General features: G+C 45.0%; 1 protein-coding gene across 1 annotated transcript; it reads left to right on the top strand.

Annotated features, from left to right (window-relative positions):
- Positions 1-1,500: 1,500 nt before the first annotated feature.
- LOC117750530 (interphotoreceptor matrix proteoglycan 2-like) lies at positions 1,501-19,598 on the top strand. The gene is made up of 20 exons (XM_034561787.1): positions 1,501-1,579; positions 1,671-1,901; positions 3,164-3,330; positions 3,413-3,438; positions 4,411-4,457; positions 4,792-4,859; positions 4,950-5,069; positions 5,223-5,281; positions 6,965-7,143; positions 8,388-8,431; positions 9,496-9,709; positions 9,911-10,788; positions 10,935-11,210; positions 11,294-11,513; positions 12,715-12,925; positions 13,609-13,797; positions 15,355-15,556; positions 16,396-16,475; positions 17,015-17,079; positions 17,859-19,598. Exons 1-19 carry the CDS (start codon positions 1,501-1,503, stop codon positions 17,055-17,057), a joined length of 3,333 nt encoding a protein of 1,110 aa, XP_034417678.1. The 3' UTR covers positions 17,058-17,079; positions 17,859-19,598.
- The last annotated feature ends 584 nt before the right edge of the window (positions 19,599-20,182 follow it).

Here is a 20,182-nt window from a genome sequence, read left to right as displayed (position 1 = left end):
GGTATTATTAAAACTTGTAGACCAAATAACTCTTTGTTGTTGTTGTTGTTGTTTTGTTTTTTTCATCTGGAACCACAAACCTCGATTTTAATCCCTGCGCCGAAAAACAATCAGACAATATTTGAGTAGTCCAGACCTCTTTAACAGGATTAACGTTGGGTAACTAAAAACAGGAAGGTCATGTTTGTGTACTAGAAGTTCTCTTTTATCTTTTTTCACCCTTTTTTACTGTTAATAATTCTCTTTTTTTTACCACGTTTGTTCCTCTTAAAAAGTCCTTTACAATGCCAATATAATCTATATATATATATATATATATATATATATTTACACAAGTTGTAATGTTTTTCTATTGCAACTATTTGATGCATTGACACAAAAAAGGTCCGCACAGACGTTCCTGTAGTTTTTCCCTCACCAGGTCGTATCCTCAGGATGTCGGTGCGTAACGTCAACACTTCAACTTTGGTTGATTTATGACCCCAAAAAAAACAAAACGCTAACTCGTGTGTGTTTACGAATGGTAATTATCGAAACGTGAGCATGCTGAATTCATTTAAAACATCGCAGCCGCTCATTGGGAGCTCGTTACTGCCCGTGTGCTTCTTCTTTTTCTGCTTTCTTTTCACATGCGTAATGCGGCTACTTAAGAAGAGAAGAGGACAAACTCTGGGGTCAAAGGTCGAGTCCAGACTTAAGCCCATGACTCACTGTTGTCAATATACACATACGGAGAGGATTTCAGTTTCCTGCTTCTCCGGTCAGCGCCTCAGCCGGACCGGACCGAGCACACAACCACTGTATCGAGGCGTGTGGGTGTCTTGTTTTGTCTTTTTGATTTGATTTGTGCTTTTAGAGCAGACACTTGCCCGCCGCCATTATGATTTCCAAAGGCTGGGTATTGTTTAATGCCATTTGCCTGATTTGCTAGCGGGGTAATTTAACAGTTAAGGGGACTGCCTTCAACAAGATTAAGTCTCCTTTATTGGCTGATCTCCATCCAAGTATCAGTAAACTATATTAATATCTGTATGCAGTGATGTTTCCCTCTGCTTGCTGTTGATTCTGTGGCCTTTGTTACCTCCTCTGTCCATGTTTCTTCCACACTATGTGCCCCCCCCCCCCCCCCCTCCACCCCTTAAGTGTTGCTTCTTGGCGAGCTTCTTCCACAGCTTACAGTAAACGGGATTAGAGAGCATTAAAAAAAAAAAAAAATCCCCCTCTCTCAAAGAGCCATCTGCCTTTTCTACCTGAGCCCCGGGAGCTGTCCTCTCAGCACCGTGGGACACACACACCTCTCTTCAGCCGCCGAGGGGGGAAGAAGCAGTGAACCCAGCGCGTCGTCAAATGATTCCTGTACGCGGCCCCGTCTGGGTTTTTTTTCTGCGTCTGGAGACTTCTTAAACTATGCAAACTTGTCAGAAGCCGTTGAGAAGAAGCGCACGTCTACTCGGTCCTTTTCCAAGTCCGAGGATTTGAACACGGGTCGCAGGATTTAACATGAGCGCCGCGTCTCGGAGATGTGTTTCCTACTCCCTTGTTTTTAGTTTCGTGGTCATATTGTTGGACACAAGGACAGGTACGTCTTGTCGTTGCTCACACCTTTTATTACCCAGAGAAGAGTTAACAATGAAGTCTTGAATGTGTGTGTGTGTTTTTTTGTCCCCCAGATGCAACGTTTGAAGGTTCCTCTATGGGTGACCTGAGTCTGCCCTCTGGTCAGGAGCCGGAGGAGTCGCCTCGGGCGGTCGACGTCTCTGACGTCAAGGGATCGGACGAAGGCCGCGCACTTATCTCTCGACGGAAACGCAACATCCTCTTCCCGAGCGGAGTCAAACTGTGTGCACAAGAGACCGCCCAGCAAGTCGTCGCCAACCACCTGAGCTACTTCCAGCTCAGAGGTAAGACTGCACTTTAAATGAGAGCAGATCGCCGTACGGTCCGGAACGAGGGAACGCAAGGCCGCGGGGGAGTTTATGCAAAGACGACACTTTGTCCCCACTGTTCATCCATCCCAGAATAATGAAAGTCCACTAGATTACAGTAAGGGATCAACCTGGGTCGAGCAGAAGACACCTGCTTCGACACCAGCAGCAATTAGGCCTTAAAGAGATTTACATTGAACACATTTTCTGACCCTAGTCGTGTCTAATCCTGCAGACAGGTCCGTTTTCTCTTTTAATGAGCATCAATACTGCAGAACCAAAGATATGGTATTCTTCTTCCTTGTCAAAACCTGGTGCCTACGTTACCCACAATGCAACTCAACCTGCAGACAGTCAGGTTAGACATTCTGGTGTGTTCTGCTAATGGCGGCTCATGTAGCCCGAAGCAGAAGAAACCTCAAACTAAAATAGTCTGCAGGGTTATTTATGTTGTAATTGAGTAGTACAGTTATATACTTCTCTTTAGTTCTACTTCACGACATTTCAGTAGTTACTAGTTACTTTTGTATTATTTACACACAAATATGCAAATACTATATTCTGATTTATAATCACCTAGTTTTGTTTATGAACGCAGGACTTTTACCTGTAACTGTATATTATTTTAATGTAGTGGCTTTGCTACTTTTACTTAAAATAATGAATAATTTTTTTCCACCAAAGTGAAATACTTCAAGAAACATATGCAGCGCACCACATAGGGGGGGGGTGCGGGGGGGGGGGGGGGGGGAAGCAATACATTCAAGAGAATTTATTATTATTTTACTTCAGGAAGCGGCCCGTAAACATATGTGCGTGACTGGCCAGAGCTCAGGGTTGAACTCCGGGGCAGCTGGACGCAGACAAAGACGGGCCCGGCCGGTGCCAAGGTGCCCGTCTGTGAATGGGGAACAGTTTGAGGTCTGTTACGTAAGCTGGATTTGGATTCGGAGGGTGACACTACTGGTGTCAGACGGCGGTGATTAGGGGAGAAGATCGGAGCGCGTGTTCGTGCATCGACGTTGGAGCAACGCCCAGTAGATGAAATGGCAGTGGACCTAGATCTGGGCCTCAGGCGTCGCTGCTTATAATACGAATGTCTATCATTGCTGTAGTTAATTAAATATGCTCGAGACCTTCACGCTCCCCCAACACCAAAATAACTTGGGGAAAACGTTCTGCAAGCTTGTGTTTTTAATGTGCGATGGCGGTTTATTTCTTTCTCTGGTCCCGAAAAGTGTGCCAGGAGACCATATGGGAGGCTTTCAAGATCTTCTGGGACCGCCTCCCGGAGCAAGAAGAGTACCAAAGCTGGATGAGCCAATGTCAGGAGAACACGGTCACGGCACAAGATGTCGGCAGCTGCTTCAGCCAATCGGAGGAGCATCAGGACCTGGTTCAAAGGGTGAGGAACGCTTTAATAAACCAGAATCTGTGAGCGGTGCGGAAAAAACATTGTTTACAACTCTGCTCTTTCCTCCTTCTAGAGGATGTCACTGCCGGGTTTGAAAAGGTAAAAATAATAAATCCTCTGAGCGCTAAACCGAACATTTTCAAATCATATCTTCATTTGATCTCATCGTTAAGTTACGTTTACGTTCTTCCGACCGTCCGTAGCGATCCCAGCAGGTCTTGGCTACATATGTGCAGGTAAGGCTCTTCAACCTCACCTGTTCATATTCATATTCAGTTAGCGCACACGGCTCCATCACACACGTTTGAATTGTTTGATTAGTCTCTCTAATACCTAGAAGCTCTTCGGCACATTCGCTTTACCCGTGTAAAAGATAGCGTGGCATTATTTTGTCTTTTTTTAAAATTATATTTTTGACAAATACAAAAAACAACTGGAGAGGTGCACCCGGGAGAAGGCACCCTGGTGTGTGTGTGTGTGTGTGTGTGTGTGTGTGTGTGTGTGTGTGTGTGTGTGTGTGTGTGTGTGTGTGTGTGTGTGTGTGTGTGTGTGTGTGTGTGTGTGTGTGTGTGTGTGTGTGTGTGTGTGTGTGTGTGTGTGTGTGTGAGTGTGAACGCAACCAAAAATTGTCTCGACACCGATGGGCTCGAAGGCATCGTGAAACACACTCAAAAGCAGGCCATCGGCTCAATGTTGTCGTATAATAATACACACACACACACACACACACACACACACACACACACGCACAGTCTTGCAAAAAACAAAATGAAAACTCACCAAGCGGTCAGAACGGGAGATTAGCTGTGGAAAGACACAGAGGTGCACACACACACACACACACACACACACACACACACACACACACACACACACATAGATGTGATTGCATGACAATTAATGCTTTTAACCATCACCTTTTGGTCTGCGTGGCCACAGTCTGACGTGTCTAATGCCCTCATGTTATCGACTTCCAGTTCCTTTATGCTAAGCTAAGCTAACCAGTTGCTAGCATCTTCAGACAGCGTACACGTGTGAGACTGGTTGAAACAATCTTCTCCCGTTCCACAGCACTCCGACACAAGGAGCAGCGGACGATGTTGAAGCTCCTGAACTCGGTCAGTGTCCTACAAGCGTGTCTGCACCTCTGCACACACATTGTCTTGTGTGTGTGTGTGTGTGTGTGTGTGTGTGTGTGTGTGTGTGTGTGTGTGTGTGTGTGTGTGTGTGTGTGTGTGTGTGTGTGTGTGTGTGTGTGTTTTCAAGTACCTTTTTCCTACAATATTCTATCCGTCTATGCAGTGAGTTAGCGAGGGGTCAGGTCAGTCTAATCCATGCAGCCGTTCGGAATCGCACAAGCCAAAAAAGGTTTAAGCTCGCATCCACTTAAAAATAAACCCAACAGTCGCTTTTTTTTCTTTCTTTCCCCCGCACATGAACTCAACCGCCCAGAAGACGAAGACGAGGGAGAGAAGGTGCCGGAAGCAGCCGCCGTTGTCCCAGAGGTGGTGGAGAGTCCAGTGAGTGCACTGACAAAACGTTTTTCCTAACGTGCACATAGAACCACGACTGCTGCGTACGTCACAGAGTCTCTTTCTCGCATGGCGCAGATGGACAACGACATTGGGCTGGAGCAGGTGTTGGAGCTCAGCATCCTCCTGACCGGAGAGACGTACAGCGACCACCTCAACGATCCAGCCAGCCTCCAGCACCGAACCCTCAGCAGGCAGGTCGGTGTCTGATGATCTGACTCGAGACCTTTCAGTTGCTTTGAACCAAAATTAGCCCCTTTTGGAACAATAAATCTAGGTTTATTGTAACCCTATCAAAAATAAGAAGGGCTTGTTTATCATGCGTGATCTTTTTTTCTCTTGTCCTTTCAGATAGAGGACGCCCTGGAGGGGCTTCCTGGATTTAGGAGTATTTCTGTGCTGCACTTCAGGTCTGTGGTTTAATCTGTCCTCACGATATGGCCCAACATTACCTTGACTTGCAGTATTAACACCATTTTTTTTTTTTTTTTAATCTAGGCCCCAGAAGGACATTGATGGGTGAGTCATCGAATATTTTTGTATTTAGGCCCACAGATCAACCATTCCTTAGCTGTGTGTGTGTGTGTGTGTGTGTGTGTGTGTCTGTATTTACCCCGTGAGCGTGTGCACTTGTGCCACCAGTTGCCGGTGCTCTCGGGCTTAGTGCGGTCACTCACACGTTAAGTGGGTTCAGGGTGGATGCAAAACGAGTGCGCAGGTGCTCTTCCGCAGAGAAGATTATCGGAGCTTTACAACCCTCACCCGTCAGCCTCCGGTCGGAGGAGGGAGAGGACGGAGGTTAGAGGGCAACGGTGTGGTGTGGGAGGTGAAAATGGACGTTTTAACGCTGTTGAAGAAACCTTCAGATACTTCACTGAAGCCATACCACTTTGTGATCACAATTTTGGTAAATACAAGGCCGTAGCCGGTAGCGTAGCTTAGCATAAAGACTGGTAACAATGGGACACAGCCAACCTGGCAACGACATCCACTTTCCAGATACTCTCAACGCATCTCTAAAGCCGTAGCTCGTGGAAGTGGAACTATTGGGCAAGTTTACTTCGAACTATTGTGTCATATTTCATATAAAATGGTTATATATTTTGATTGTAAATTCCTAATCTTCTCCTAAGTAAATGTAGAGGTGCTTAAAACGTACAATATTTGCAACAGAAATATAGCGGAATAACACATCTGTATTTACATACAATAATTGAGTACATTATTTAGAATCCACTCCTATGAGAGACTTTATTTTTTGTCCTTTTACTTTAATAATTCTGAAAACGCATTATGGTACACCGAGACATTTATTTATAAATGGCGTACGTGTGAAGCTAAACGGGGAAATATTGGATCTGCTTCTAAGCCGCCTGCCAGGAACCCATCAAACTGGGTCGGAGTGGAGGACTCCCAGTAGTCAAATGAAGGCTGATGGATTGGCTTTTTCCATTCCGAGTGGTAAATCACTCGTCATCAGTCATCTGCGATCGCTTTACGATTCCTTACGAGGAGGTTTGATGTGAAATCGTGCTAATGACTGAGCGATTTATGATGCTTTTATTATTGTAAATGCGGGATAGGATGAATGTGAAGATGGTGTGCAGGCGCAGTTTAGGGGTACCGAAACCTTTTCCATAAAGGATCCCCAAAGCGAGCCTGATAAAACATTTTAGAGCTGGGTGACATGGCTGAAATCAATCAAATCACAATATTAATAGGAATTGAGATGATTTCAGTAGACAAATCGGCATAAAAGAAAAAACCTTGATGACTATTTTTTGTCTCAATACAATTATCTTGGGGAAAAAGTCAATGCGAGCATACATAAATTATGTGTGGCCACTTTATTTGGTACACTCTTCCATGAATTCTACTTTACAGAAGTATTCATTTAGCTAAATGTTTATTATTGAGATATAAATGATGTTGAACTGTATACATTGTGGCTATAAACATGTGAAATGCAGTAAATGACATAGATGAACCTAATTTAGATTACGGGAGTTGTTTATCACAATTTGATTCCACTAAATGAACAACAATATTTGCAATGCGGCCCGAGTGCGACCTCCACTCTTCTGTGTCTTCAGGCCGGACGGCGTGCTGGTGGACTACTCCGTCACGGTGCTGGTGGATGGAGCGCGGGTCAGCGCCGACCAGCTGGACTACCTGACCTCGCAGTCGAACCGGGTGGAGAACTCGTACCGCGAGGTCATGGAGGTCAACAATGTCGTCGGCGACGCCCGGCGTGACGACGAGCTGGAGGCCGGTAAGTGAGGGGGGGGTCGACTGTGGATATTTTCTTGCTCTGTGACAGCACACACACACACACACACACACACACACACACACACACACACCCCCGCGCCATCATTAAAGCTGTTTTGTCATGTCAGCAAAGTCGCTGGCGACGCGTTGGCAGAAGTAGTGCATGCGATGCAGGGCAGACCTCCAGACGTCATATCGAATAGAGAGACATTAGACCCGGCAACGATCTTACAACATACGGTACACCACTTCAGAACACGGCCTAGGGTTTTAATAGCCTCATCTGTTTCTTATTTGTCTGCTCTTTTCTGTCAAAGAGGACATTTTTACACAAAGTTTCAGCTCGAAAAGTGGGGGCATTTTTTTTCTTCTAATGAACGAAAAAAAACAACACAACCGTCAGTTTTAGGACCGGCGTATTTATTCTGTGTTGACACTTAAATCCTCGTCATTAAGTGAGCCGAGAAAAATCTGAGGCCCCCTTTTTTTTTTAGTAGTAGTCCTTTATTTTGGCTCGCACCCCAGTGGTTCTTACAGACTGGACAGTATATGAAGAAAAAGGGGGATAATAAGTGATGCAGCAGAAGTAAAAACACACACTCAAAATGCTCACGGCGGGGAGATCTGTTCGAGTTAGCCAGGCAGTAAGTAGGTTAGCTTCCTCGTACTTATGGCCGCGGCCCTTCTTCCAGAAAATGTGGAGAAATTGAAGGACGTGATAATGTCTATACCATCTCCTCCCGGCTCGTGTTTTTGGAGAGAATGCGTGTCATTAGTTTACCGTGTTCGCAAGCTCCCCTGGAGCTGAATGCCATCTGACGCTTCCATCAATTCACGTGCTCGGGCATGTGAATTTATGGCTGAATAGTTTCGTATTGCCGACGTGTGTGTGTGTGTGTGTGTGTGTGTGTGTGTGTGTGTGTGTGTGTGTGTGTGTGTGTGTGTGTGTGTGTGTGTGTGTGTGTGTGTGTGTGTGTGTGTGTGTGTGTGTGTGTGTGTGTGTGTGTGTGTGTGTGTGTGTGTGTGTGTGTGTGTGTGTGTGTGTGGCAGGGGAACTCAAAAAAGCGGAGCTCTGTTTTTCTGCTTTGGTGGCCATTCAGTAACAGCCTTGGCTCCACAGCAGCTGATACTCACTCCAGATTTTAACACTGTTGAAATGAAGGCCATCAGTTAAAAAAGGGGAGTCTTTGCGCGTTTTGCATTGTTTTCATATTTGTTCCCCCTTCCTTCCTTCTGGTTCCACAGCGTCTGAGTTTCCTGAGTCCGTCAACGCTGCAGACGGAGCCACGGTGAGTCCCCCCCCCCCCCCCCCCCCCCAGACGTGTTGACCCATGTTGTTTGTGACCTGTAACTGTAAAGGGCCCCAGAACCAGTGCAGGTATAAAGGAGGATCTCGCAAAGCAAAGATGAAGTGAGGCTTTGAGGATTAGTTTGGCTCTCGCTATATTAAACCCTCGCTGCTATTCTGGGGGCAAAAAGCTCAGGGAGACGGTGTGAGTTCATTCAGGTGAACAACTTCATCCTAAGTGTGTCTTTTATTTGTGCTTCCTTGTGGTGGACTAATTTGACCCATTATACGAGTTTGGGAGAGTCTGTCAAAACAGCACTTTGCTGCCCTGGTTTGGATTTTTTGGAACATTTGAGATTCAAGCTGCTTTTTTTTTTTTTAAAGCTTTCTTTGAGTTGATATTGGAATTAAAGGAGCCTGCAGCCAGCCACCTTTCACAGTTCAGCCAATACATGAACACACTTCAAATGCAGGCAGAAGGACGCCGATTCCCTTTTTTAAAAAGTAGACCGAATGTAAACTAGCACTGAAGTAATTACAGTGTCCCTTTTTTACTAAATATCACTAGTTTAAGTACTTGTAGGACGCAGGAGAGGTAAACTTCTCCCATGTGCACTTATTTTGTTTAAGTGGAATTATGAAGCTAGTTCGCTCACTAACCAGCGAGATGGTGACGGCCAACATGCCAAACTCCACAAACCAACTGGTGAAGTCACGTCCACTTCTTATTTAATAAATATATATATTCTACATCACCTTGACGTAGTGATGTAGAAGCTATGCTCACTCACTAATGGGCACCAGAGTGCTATCTAGTGGGCCACAGAGGTACTAATATGTAATTTTTGTTGTAATTTACAAAGCTATTTATTTTTATATCTAAAAGTGCTAAACATTTTAAACTAGAAAAAGCATTTCCTTCAGAAAATGCGTTGGAATGCTAAAATCTGAAGTTTGAAGCTGAAATATATAAAACAATGGCTGAAAATGGCTCCCGTTGAACGGCACACATCCGATGAAACGGTGACCAACGCTTGAGATGAATAAATCCCGCTTGTGATACAGATTGTCGCTGTCGATGAGCCGCCAGAGGTCACGACCCCGGAAGAGGACACGGAGGTTGTCGACGACGACGACGACGACGACGACACCGCCGCCCTGCCTGAGCCCTCTGAAACCAACACGGTGGCGAACGCAGAGGATGACGTCGTCGTCCTGGAGGAGAGTGCAGTTGTGTCTCCTGCTTCTGGCCTGACCACTGGTGCACCTCAAGCTGGCAGTGAGTGTTAGTCCTCCATAGCTCCCTTTTCCATTAATATTGCACTTCCTACCGCTTTATGTGTGCAATAAAACTACTTCTTTAAGAAAATGATGGATGAGTTTCTTTTCATCTCAATTCTCATTTTGTGGTTTGATGGATGCAGTCCAGCAGAGACTTGAGTTGAGTTTCTCCTCGTCTGCGTTTTTTTTCTTTCTCCAGGCATTGAAGAGGAGGGTCTGCTGTTGTTGCCGGGCGACATTCTGCAGACTCGTGCAGAAAACCCTCCACCAGAGGAGCTCCCAGCTGAGCTTCCCTCCCCTGAGCTGCCAGAGGGCGTCACACTGCCTCAACCACCGGTGGAGGTCGAGGCCTCTGGTTCGGGCACGGAGGACCCGCTGCGCCCATCTACGCCGACAGACTACGTGTCTCTTGAGGAGACCGTCGCAGAAGAAGATGTGCTGATGGCAGCAGACGTAGCCGTAACGGCAGCGGGAGAAGAACCTACTGTCGCAGCTTTGGAAGAGGAGCGTCCGGATGAGATTGTTGTGAACGAGGCCGAGACCACAGAAGAAGGCCTTCCTGTCCTGGTCCCGACTCCCGAGGCCGTAGATGTAGCGAGTGAAGCACCAGAGCCGGATCTGCCTCCTGTCGGTGAAGACCCCGTGGAGGGCACAGAAGAGTCCGACCTCACAAATGTCGCAGCTGCAGATGAGGAAGTAGTAAATCCCGAACGCCCCGCGGACGACGCAGACGTCGACACGGGGTCGACGCTTCCCGACGAACCCGTGTTTGAAGAGGGCGGCATGGGGGACGCAACAGAGAGCGGCGGACGGGAGGTGAAGGAAGAGACTGCACCTGAAGCTCCTCCTGCAGAGGAAGAGGGCCCAGCAGCTCCGGAGACCTCCACGGAGGATCTTAAAGAGGAGGAAATCTTACAGGTCAACGAAGATGAACTCGAGCGACCGGTGTCAGATTCTCTGAGCCCAGCCGAGCCGACGGCCCTGCCTCCGGAGAGGGAGTCGCCTTTCACCCGTGTCTCTGACGTCGACCCTCCCTCTGAAGGGCAACCTGACGTCATCAACCCTTCACTGGTGGAGGTAAAGGGAAAAATAATTGCATTGAAAAAAAATGGCAAACGATCACTAAATAGACAATTGCATTTCTTAAAATAGAAGCCTCATGTCTGGCTTTTCCAAAAAGTAGAAAAGTCTCATCTCAAAACCTTTTATTTTTTACCTACCAGATCCAGACCACTAACCAGGGCTTGGACGATGCCACCATCGGAGAGCGAGACTACGACGTGATCCACTACGGTTACGATTTGATTAACCACACGGAGGAGGGCAGCACCGGCGTGGCACACGGCACAGACCAAGTCAGTGTCGCCATGCCTGCGAACCCCGGACGAGCGCTGATGGTGTTCTTCAGCCTGCGGGTCACCAACATGATCTTTTCAGATGATCTCTTCAACAAGAGCTCCCCAGAGTACAAAGCTTTGGAGCAACGCTTCATCGAGCTGGTAAAACATCTCGCATTTACTTTACTTACTGCTTATCGGTATATTTCCACATCAAACTCTACATTGTTCCATCTTTTCCCCAGCTCGTGCCCTACCTGCAGTCCAACCTGAGTAACTTTGAGAACCTGGAGATCCTGAACTTCAGGAACGGGAGCATCGTGGTCAACAGCCGGATGAAATTTGGCAAACCTGTGCCGCAAAGCGTCACCACCACAGTCTATCTGATCCTGGAGGACTTCTGTAACACAGCCTACCAGACCATGAACCTGGCCATCGATAAGTACTCCCTGGACGTCGAGTCAGGTAGTTCTCACCGGTACACTGAGTGCTTTGATTTGAAGTCAGCCATTGTGATAACGCCAACCTTTTGAAGCATATGCCAGATTTTCTTGCAGAGTTAGATTAGAGGATTGATAACCACTCTCATGTATGTGTGGTGCATATGAAGCAGGAGGTTAAGCTATTAGCTTAGCATTAAGACTGAAAAACCGGGTGGGGTGTGTGGGGACAGCTGGCTCTGTCACTGACCAGCACCTCAAAGGCTCTAGAGGAGTCCTTCCCAAAAGACTTGGTCTGGACCCTCAGGCGGGTCGCAGGAGATTTTAGATTTTATTAGGGGCTGCCAAATAAATTTGCTGAATTTCTTTCATATTCTTGTATTCAACATTTCTGTCTGCAGTTCGGCTCGATCCACATGAGGGAGCCTGGAAGTTCGTAATGTAACAACATGAGCCTACTTTGACGTTGAATCTAATATGAAAGGCTGGCGTGCATTCTGTTTGTTTTACTGATGAGAGGAACAAAAAGTAGAGCCTGTTAAATCCACATAAATACATGGATTTGGTCTCATTTATAAGAATTATAACCCCCTTTAAACCCACAAGTGGTTGTTTTAAACAAGAAATATCTAACTTGTGAATCACTGAGCTACAGAGGTGGTGGGAGATGGATTGTGTTACCTTTGGACAGAGACAGGTTAGCTGTTTCTTATTTGTTTTGGGGTTATTTTGTTCTTCTCATGTCTGTACGGGTGAATTTGGTAAATGAAGTGCTGCAGCCAGTTTGCTTAGCTTAGCATAACGATTCAAAATGAGGGGTGTGGCTCCATCAAAAGGTAAACAATCTGACAACCAGCACCTCTAAAGTTCACTAATTAACATATTTCATCTCATTTGATGGATTTGTACAGAACCCTAAGTGTAAAAACTGCATTTTGGCTAGCTTTAGCAGAACCAAGCTAGCTGTTTCCAGTCTTTAAGCTAAGCTAAGCTAAGCTAACCAGCTGCTGTCATATTTATCGTACAGACAAGTGAGAGGTATTCTCATTTTCACCCAAATGTTGTACTACTCCTTCAAAGCCAAGTTTTCCCTTCAGGTTGTAATGTGAATTTTGGTAATTCTAAATCTTTGAGATAGTACAGTTGGGCAAATGTACTCGTCGCCATCGTGGGCCCAACCTGCTTGTTTTAAAGTCAACGCGCACTGGTTTTTCTTTCCTTTCCAGGTGACAAGGCCGACCCCTGTAAGTTCCAGGCGTGCAACGAGTACGCGGAGTGTAAAGTGAACAAGTGGTCGGGGGAGGGGGAGTGCGTCTGCAACGCCGGCTACTTCAGCGTGGAGGGCCTGCCATGTCAGAGCATCTGCGAGCTGCGGTCTGACTTTTGCCTCAACGACGGCAAGTGTGACATCATCCCCGGCCAGGGAGCCATCTGCAGGTGGGTGGGGATTAAGGGGAAGTGTGTGTGCGTGTGTGTGCGTGTGTGTGTGTGTGTGTGTGTGTGTGTGTGTGTGTGTGTGGGGAAACGGGTGTCTTGAGTTGGCAGGATTTGCGAGGCCAGTGCTTCGTCACAGAAACAGCTTTTTTCCAACAGTTTCGTGCAGGAGGTCGAGTTGTTTTTTTTTTTTTTTTGGCTCCATGTTGACGAGCGCCGCTCAACAGCACTTTGACTCCTCGTGCACCATTTGTCAACAAATACTAACAAACATTCATATTATAAAAAATAAAATCCAATGGCGACATTTTGAAACCTTTTGGCCAATTCCTGTGGTCATTTTAATCGTGGCCTCTGGCACTAAAAGCACTGTTCACTAATTAAAAAAACAACAACGAGCGCAATTTAGGGAGTGTTTGGGGCATTTATTGGAAGTTATTGTGTCTACGCTGTATGTGGGATGTAATTTAAATGGCATGATTACGAACACATCGTAAAGCATGCAGGCCAACTAAAAGTGTTGCGTCACTCTACAGGAGACAAACATTTGAAGACGTATTTTATTCCAAAAATAAGGCAACCGTGATTCATTAACACATACAGAACATTATAATAACATACATTTTAAAAGGTTTGTGTTCAGCCTTCGTGAGTGGACACGCATTTCATTTTCACCGTGGCCTCAGGTGTCGCGTCGGGGAGAACTGGTGGTACCGAGGAGAGCACTGCGAGGAGTATGTGTCCGAGCCGCTGGTGGTCGGCATAGCGATCACCTCCGTAGCCGGATTCCTATTGGTGGCCTCCGTCGTCATCTTCTTCCTCGCCAGGACGTTACGGGATCAGTACGACAAGGACGAGTCGGAGGACCCCATACGGTGAGGAAAAGCTTAGTTTAAATATTAAATATGCAAAAATAAAAGCACAAGAGAACCAGAATATTTTACTATATATATATATATATATATATATATATATATATATATATATATATATATAAATAAATGAGTATATCAGCCTGCAAAAGTCCATTGAAAGTAAACAACCCTTACTTTTCTCTTTGATATTGAACAGAAACGCTTCCATTTAGTGGGCTTGAAGGTTTCTCTCCTCCACGTAATCCTTTTGAAGGATCTGCTTTCTTTCTTGAGCGGACAGAATACATCGAGACATCCCACGAGTGGATCTTTAAACGGCCAAATTATCCACTACATCGTCCCTTCACTCCTCTCGACTCCCTCGTCCTGTGTGTGTGTGTGTGTGTGTGTTTGTCTCTATTCATCATCTATCTGTGTGTGTGTGTGTGTGTGTGTGTTTGTCTCTGTTCCTCATCTATCTGTGTGTGTGTGTGTGTGTGTTTGTCTCTGTTCATCATCTATCTCTGTGTGTGTGTGTGTGTGTTTGTCTCTGTTCACCATCTATCTGTGTGTGTGTGTGTGTGTGTGTGTGTTTGTCTCTGTTCCTCATCTATCTGTGTGTGTGTGTGTGTGTGTTTGTCTCTGTTCATCATCTATCTCTGTGTGTGTGTGTGTGTGTTTGTCTCTGTTCACCATCTATCTGTGTGTGTGTGTTTGTCTCTGTTCCTCATCTATCTGTGTGTGTGTGTTTGTCTCTGTTCCTCATCTATCTGTGTGTGTGTGTTTGTCTCTGTTCATCATCTATCTCTGTGTGTGTGTGTGTGTGTTTGTCTCTGTTCCTCATCTATCTGTGTGTGTGTGTGTGTGTGTGTGTTTGTCTCTGTTCACCATCTATCTGTGTGTGTGTGTTTGTCTCTGTTCCTCATCTATCTGTGTGTGTGTGTTTGTCTCTGTTCACCATCTATCTGTGTGTGTGTGTGTTTGTCTCTGTTCACCATCTATCTGTGTGTGTGTGTTTGTCTCTGTTCCTCATCTATCTGTGTGTGTGTGTTTGTCTCTGTTCCTCATCTATCTGTGTGTGTGTGTTTGTCTCTGTTCCTCATCTATCTGTGTGTGTGTGTGTTTGTCTCTGTTCATCATCTATCTGTGTGTGTGTGTTTGTCTCTGTTCCTCATCTATATGTGTGTGTGTGTGTGTGTGTGTGTGTGTGTGTGATGGTTCCTAGAGCAGCATGGGTAAAAACACTGTTAACTGATCAGATATCGTGCTGATGTATTTCCAAAAAAGCCTTAAACACCAATCATAATAGTCTAACTGATAGTCTGGATAGACAGACACTAATGATACATAATGACGGTTAAATGACGGTTAATACATAATGACGGTTAATCAACGCTTACGTCTGATTCCCTGCAGCTCAGTTTACTTTCTGTCGGTGACGTGTTGCTCTGTTTCCTTCTGCCTCCACAATGTGACAGGTGTGTGTGTGTGTGTGTGTGTGTGTGTGTGTGTGTGTGTGTGTGTGTGTGTGTGTGTGTGTGTGTGTGTGTGTGTGTGTGTGTGTGTGTTGCTTTGCAGCCGAGCGGAGAGTCTCCCGTCTCTGGAAAGGGCGACCAAGTACAACCCCATGTACGAGAGCGAGGCCACCACGGGCTACAGCCATTACTACCGCCGCTACCCCGATGCTCCCGTGCACAGCAGCTCCAGCGCCGAGGCCTCCACCGACTTCAGCAGCGAGGAGATACGGCACATCTACGAGAACAGTGAACTGACCAAGGAGGTGTGTGTGTGTGTGTGTGTGTGTGTGTGGGTGGGCGGGCTGCTATCCACCGGTTGGTTGATTCAGAAGATGTCTCAGCCACATTAATAGGGCCTTTACTCTTTTTTTTGTTCTTCTTTTTTTATGGACCTCATTACCTTTATTATAAAGTGAAATTCTTAACCAGCAGTTATATATTTGCACTGATACAATGCTGATACATTTTATATATTGTTTTTTTAATCAGAAACATCTACAAAAAGCTGCATATTAACTGCAGCCAGGCTGTGTCATCGGGTACATTTACAGCTACAATAAGTGGCTGTAAATGTACCCCCCTCACTCTCACTGGCCTGGCTTGTGTCTTGGTTTTGCAAAAGTTTTTCCCCGCACACATTAAAACACCAAGCTGGTGTTTATTTTCATACTTTCATGAGGCTCTTTTGGAAAAGCTCTAGTTTCTAGTTTTTTTTGGAGGAGAAAAACAGTGGACGGCTGAAATTTGAGGATAAAAAAAAGGTTTTTAACCCGGGCCTAATGTGGACATACTGAGTGCCCTTTTGGAAAATGTCTTCATCACAGCTGTACCTGTAAGTGCAGGTAGGCGGTTGATCAAGGCCGTCTGGAAGGCGTATCGCTTTCACTTCCCGCATCCAAATTTGAGCCGTTAAGGATCTAAATTGGAAAGTCTCAGGTTCCCCGAATGGCTGTTACGCCTCCAGGAAAATCATTGTATATATATTTTTTTTCTCAGCGTAAAAATGTCACGTTTCGATTCGAGCCACATCCCGTTGGAGTTTAATGTTTATCTGCCCGCGATGTAATGTTCCCAGACGCACTGATACCATGTGTTCCTGCAGGAAATCCAAGACAGGATACGCATTGTGGAGCTCTACGCGAAGGACCGCCAGTTTGCAGACTTTGTACGGCATCATCAAGCGTGAGTTGCCTCTCTTTGTTTTCCCTTCTCCTACGGCAATGAGATAAACACATGGAGCGAGCAAAAAAAACCGTGGGGCTTCGAGTGAGAAGGGGAAGTGAGTTTGAGATACAGGAGTCTGGCAAGATTGTAAAAAAAAAAAAAAAAAAGAAAAAAGGATTAGTTAGTTAGTTGGCGGCTGCGGGAGGCGAGGAGACGTGATCACGCGGCGCCAAACCGGTGTGGAAACAGATTCATCATTCTAAAATCTTCACCAATCAGACCCGGAGCTGATACGATGAGACAGAAAGCATTAGCAGACGCAGACATTCCTTCGTGTTTGCCAACCGTCTGGCAGTAGCAATGCGTCTGTGTGTAAAAAGTGGCGGTTTTTTTTTTTGTTTCTGGCTGTATTGACCGCCGCTCTGTGTGCCAGAGAGCTGCTTCTTGCCAGACGAACCGTGAGAAGCTGTGGGGTGCTTGCATGTGCTGCTAACGAGGTAACAAATGGACCTGGAAGAATGAAATCTAATACGTTTTATGTTTGTGTTGTGCTGCAGTGTCGTGGATACCCGCAGAGAGAGCTCCTCGACACACACATGAAACTCACCTGTGAACAAACAAGGTATTGTTTTCTTCCCTTGAAGACTGTTTCTTAGTTTCAAGTCCTCTTCATATATTTATCAGAAATACCAGCTACGGTAGGTTGTGATGAAATACAGTGAAGTACTAAATGTAGCGATATTCAATGTATATACACACAAAGATTTAGTATGATTGGTAAATGATAGGCTGGACCTCTCCACAGGGAAGTGGGATCAATACATTAGCAATGGTGCTACAATGAATACTACGATGAATAAATCAACAGTTTCAGGAAAGAGGACAAATATATATATACTATATATACATGTGTGTGTGTGTATATATATATATATATATATATATATATATATATATATATATATATATATATACACATATATATGTGTGTATATATATATATATATATATATATATACACATATATATATATACATACGTATGTATGTATGGTATGGAGAGAGAGAGAGACTAAAAAACAAAGGTGATGTAACTCCTGCAGTTATAGACACTTAACGATAAAATATATATAAATCAACTACAACTAAGAACTTGTATTAACTACAATTTAAAAAGCAAAATAAGCGTATTTCCCAGTGATTCTTTAAAATATTTGATAACTAGTAATGACACTATATTGCAGCAATTAATTAAATTAGCTGAATCACAATTCATTAATTTGTTAAATGTTGGCAGAAAAATAAAACAATAAAACGCATGGAAGTTGAAGACCGTTTAAGTGTTTCTAATACATGAGAACACGTGGAACCCTGCACACTGACACTTTTTCCTGCTGCACAGAAACAATGCGTTAGTAAAGTGAAGCGCCCAATCAAGACTCTTCTCTTTCTTCATCACGGCGCTGAGAATCTGGACTCTTTAAGACGGACTGCTGCTCTTTATTCTAGCTAGTCCGACCACCCCTCTCCGTGTCTGCCGGTGACCCTCAAACGTTCCTCCTTCCTTTGTGCCTTCTCTTGACCGGGTGAGCTGGTTGTGACATGGCGTGATGCTCATCTCCTGGACGTCTTCCCTTTTGAGGCAACTGGACTGAATCCTATTACTTGAAATGTTCATCACAATCCTCGGTAGTACTTTTTGTTTAGTGGGAAACTGGGAATAATCGGTTTTTTTTGTTTCATCATGTCATATCTGTCCATACTTCAAGGGAGGAACTTAAAACTGTGAATATGTATATAGTGTTACTGTTAGGATGTTTGCTATTTAAGACGTTAATCTCTACTTTCTTTTGTCTCTTCAAAGGTCAAATTTACTCTTTAGAGTTTTCTCAGAGAGGTGCTGAGAAAGCTGTTTAATCAATGGTGCTTTCTAATTTAAAATGTAGTGGTCTATAATGATTAATTTGTACAATTCAAAAGCAACACCAATGGATCAACCCTGTGTACAAGACATAGAAATAGTAAAGAAATAGTTAAACCTTTTGGGGAAAATACCCGTATTCACTTTCTGGCTGAGACTTCATTGAGAAGATTGATTGGAGCCTCATATCTGTCGGGTAAGGTACAGTCAGCAGCTGTTAGCTTAGCACAAAAAACAGAAGAAGGGAGAAACAGGTCCCCTGACTCCGCCCTGAGGTAATAAGTACACATGTTTTAAACAAACAAGATATAACGAGTTAATACGTTTAGGAGGTGCTGGTAAATGTATTGTGTTATGCTAAGCTAAACAGCTGCTTGCTGTAGCCCAATATCTAAACAGGCTAGCTGTTTCCCCCTGTTTCCAGTTTTTGTGCTAAGCTAAGATAAACATCTGCTTGATGTAGCCCAATATCTAAACAGGATAGCTGTTTCCAGTCTTTATGCTAAGCTAAGCTAAACACCTGCTTGCTGTAGCCCAATATATATACACAGGTTAGCTGTTTCCAGTCTTTGTGCTAAGCTAAGTTAAACAGCTGCTTGCTTTAGCCCAATATCTAAATCTTTGCAAGAAAGCAAAGATGCGTTTCTTTCCAAAATGTTCAACTATTCCCTTGAGATGGCCAAAATGTAGTGCTAGTGTACGTATTATTATTACTGTTCATCAATGTAAAAGCAGCCTTTCACAATATGAACATTATTCCAACAATCTTTCTACTGGCAGGAGATTTTTCCGCCTTTTTAACAGCTCCATCGATCAAAAGCTTTTTGGCGCGCACGTTTGTAAAGGTACGGCGTGGTAGACTCGAGAAAGTGAAAACATGGTCGTGGAAGAAAGGCAGAGAGCATGAACCCGATTCAGAATGAAGTGGGGGAAAAAAAAACGCTCTGGGGCAAGCAGCCGAAAGGGATTCATTCAAATATTCTTTAAGATGTCATGTGCAATGCACCTGAAAGAACAGGAGCAGCGAGCTGATGAACAACATGCTCTGTTTGACGACCTCGAGCTGCGTCTCCAGCTGAAAAAAAGCTTCAAGGCTAGCAGCAATTATTTGAACATATGAACCGCCCCTGTGTTACTACTTGTTTGGCCACCGCACCGATCCTCAATCGCTCCTCAATCGCTCCTCAATCGCTCCTCAATCGCTCCTCAATCGCTCCTCAATCGCTCCTCAATCGCTCCTTAATCGCTCCTCAATCGCTCCTCAATCGCTCCTCAATCGATCCTCAATCGCTCCTCAATCGATCCTCAATCAATCCTCAATCGATTCTCAATCGATCCTCAATCGCTCCTCAATCGCTCCTCAATCGATCCTCAATCGATCCTCAATCCCTCCTCAATCGATCCTCAATCGATCCTCAATCGATCCTCAATCGATCCTCAATCGATCCTCAATCGATCCTCAATCGATCCTCAATCGCTCCTAAATCGCTCCTCAATCGCTCCTCAATCCCTCCTCAATCGCTCCTCAATCCCTCCTGAATCGTTCCTCAATCGATCCTCAATCGATCCTCAATCGATCCTCAATCGATCCTCAATCGATCCTCAATCGATCCTCAATCGCTCCTCAATCGATCCTCAATCGCTCCTCAATCGATCCTCAATCGCTCGCTCCTCAATCGCTCCTAAATCGCTCCTCAATCGCTCCTCAATCCCTCCTCAATCGCTCCTCAATCGCTCCTCAATCGATCCTCAATCTCTCCTCAATCGCTCCTCAATCGCTCCTCAATCCCTCCTCAATCGCTCCT

The sequence above is a fragment of the Cyclopterus lumpus genome, chromosome 21 (genome assembly GCF_009769545.1).
Source record: "Cyclopterus lumpus isolate fCycLum1 chromosome 21, fCycLum1.pri, whole genome shotgun sequence".
Lineage (NCBI taxonomy): Eukaryota > Metazoa > Chordata > Actinopteri > Perciformes > Cyclopteridae > Cyclopterus > Cyclopterus lumpus.
The sequence above is the reverse complement of the archived record's forward strand: the minus strand, read 5'-3'. Positions and strand labels throughout refer to the sequence as shown.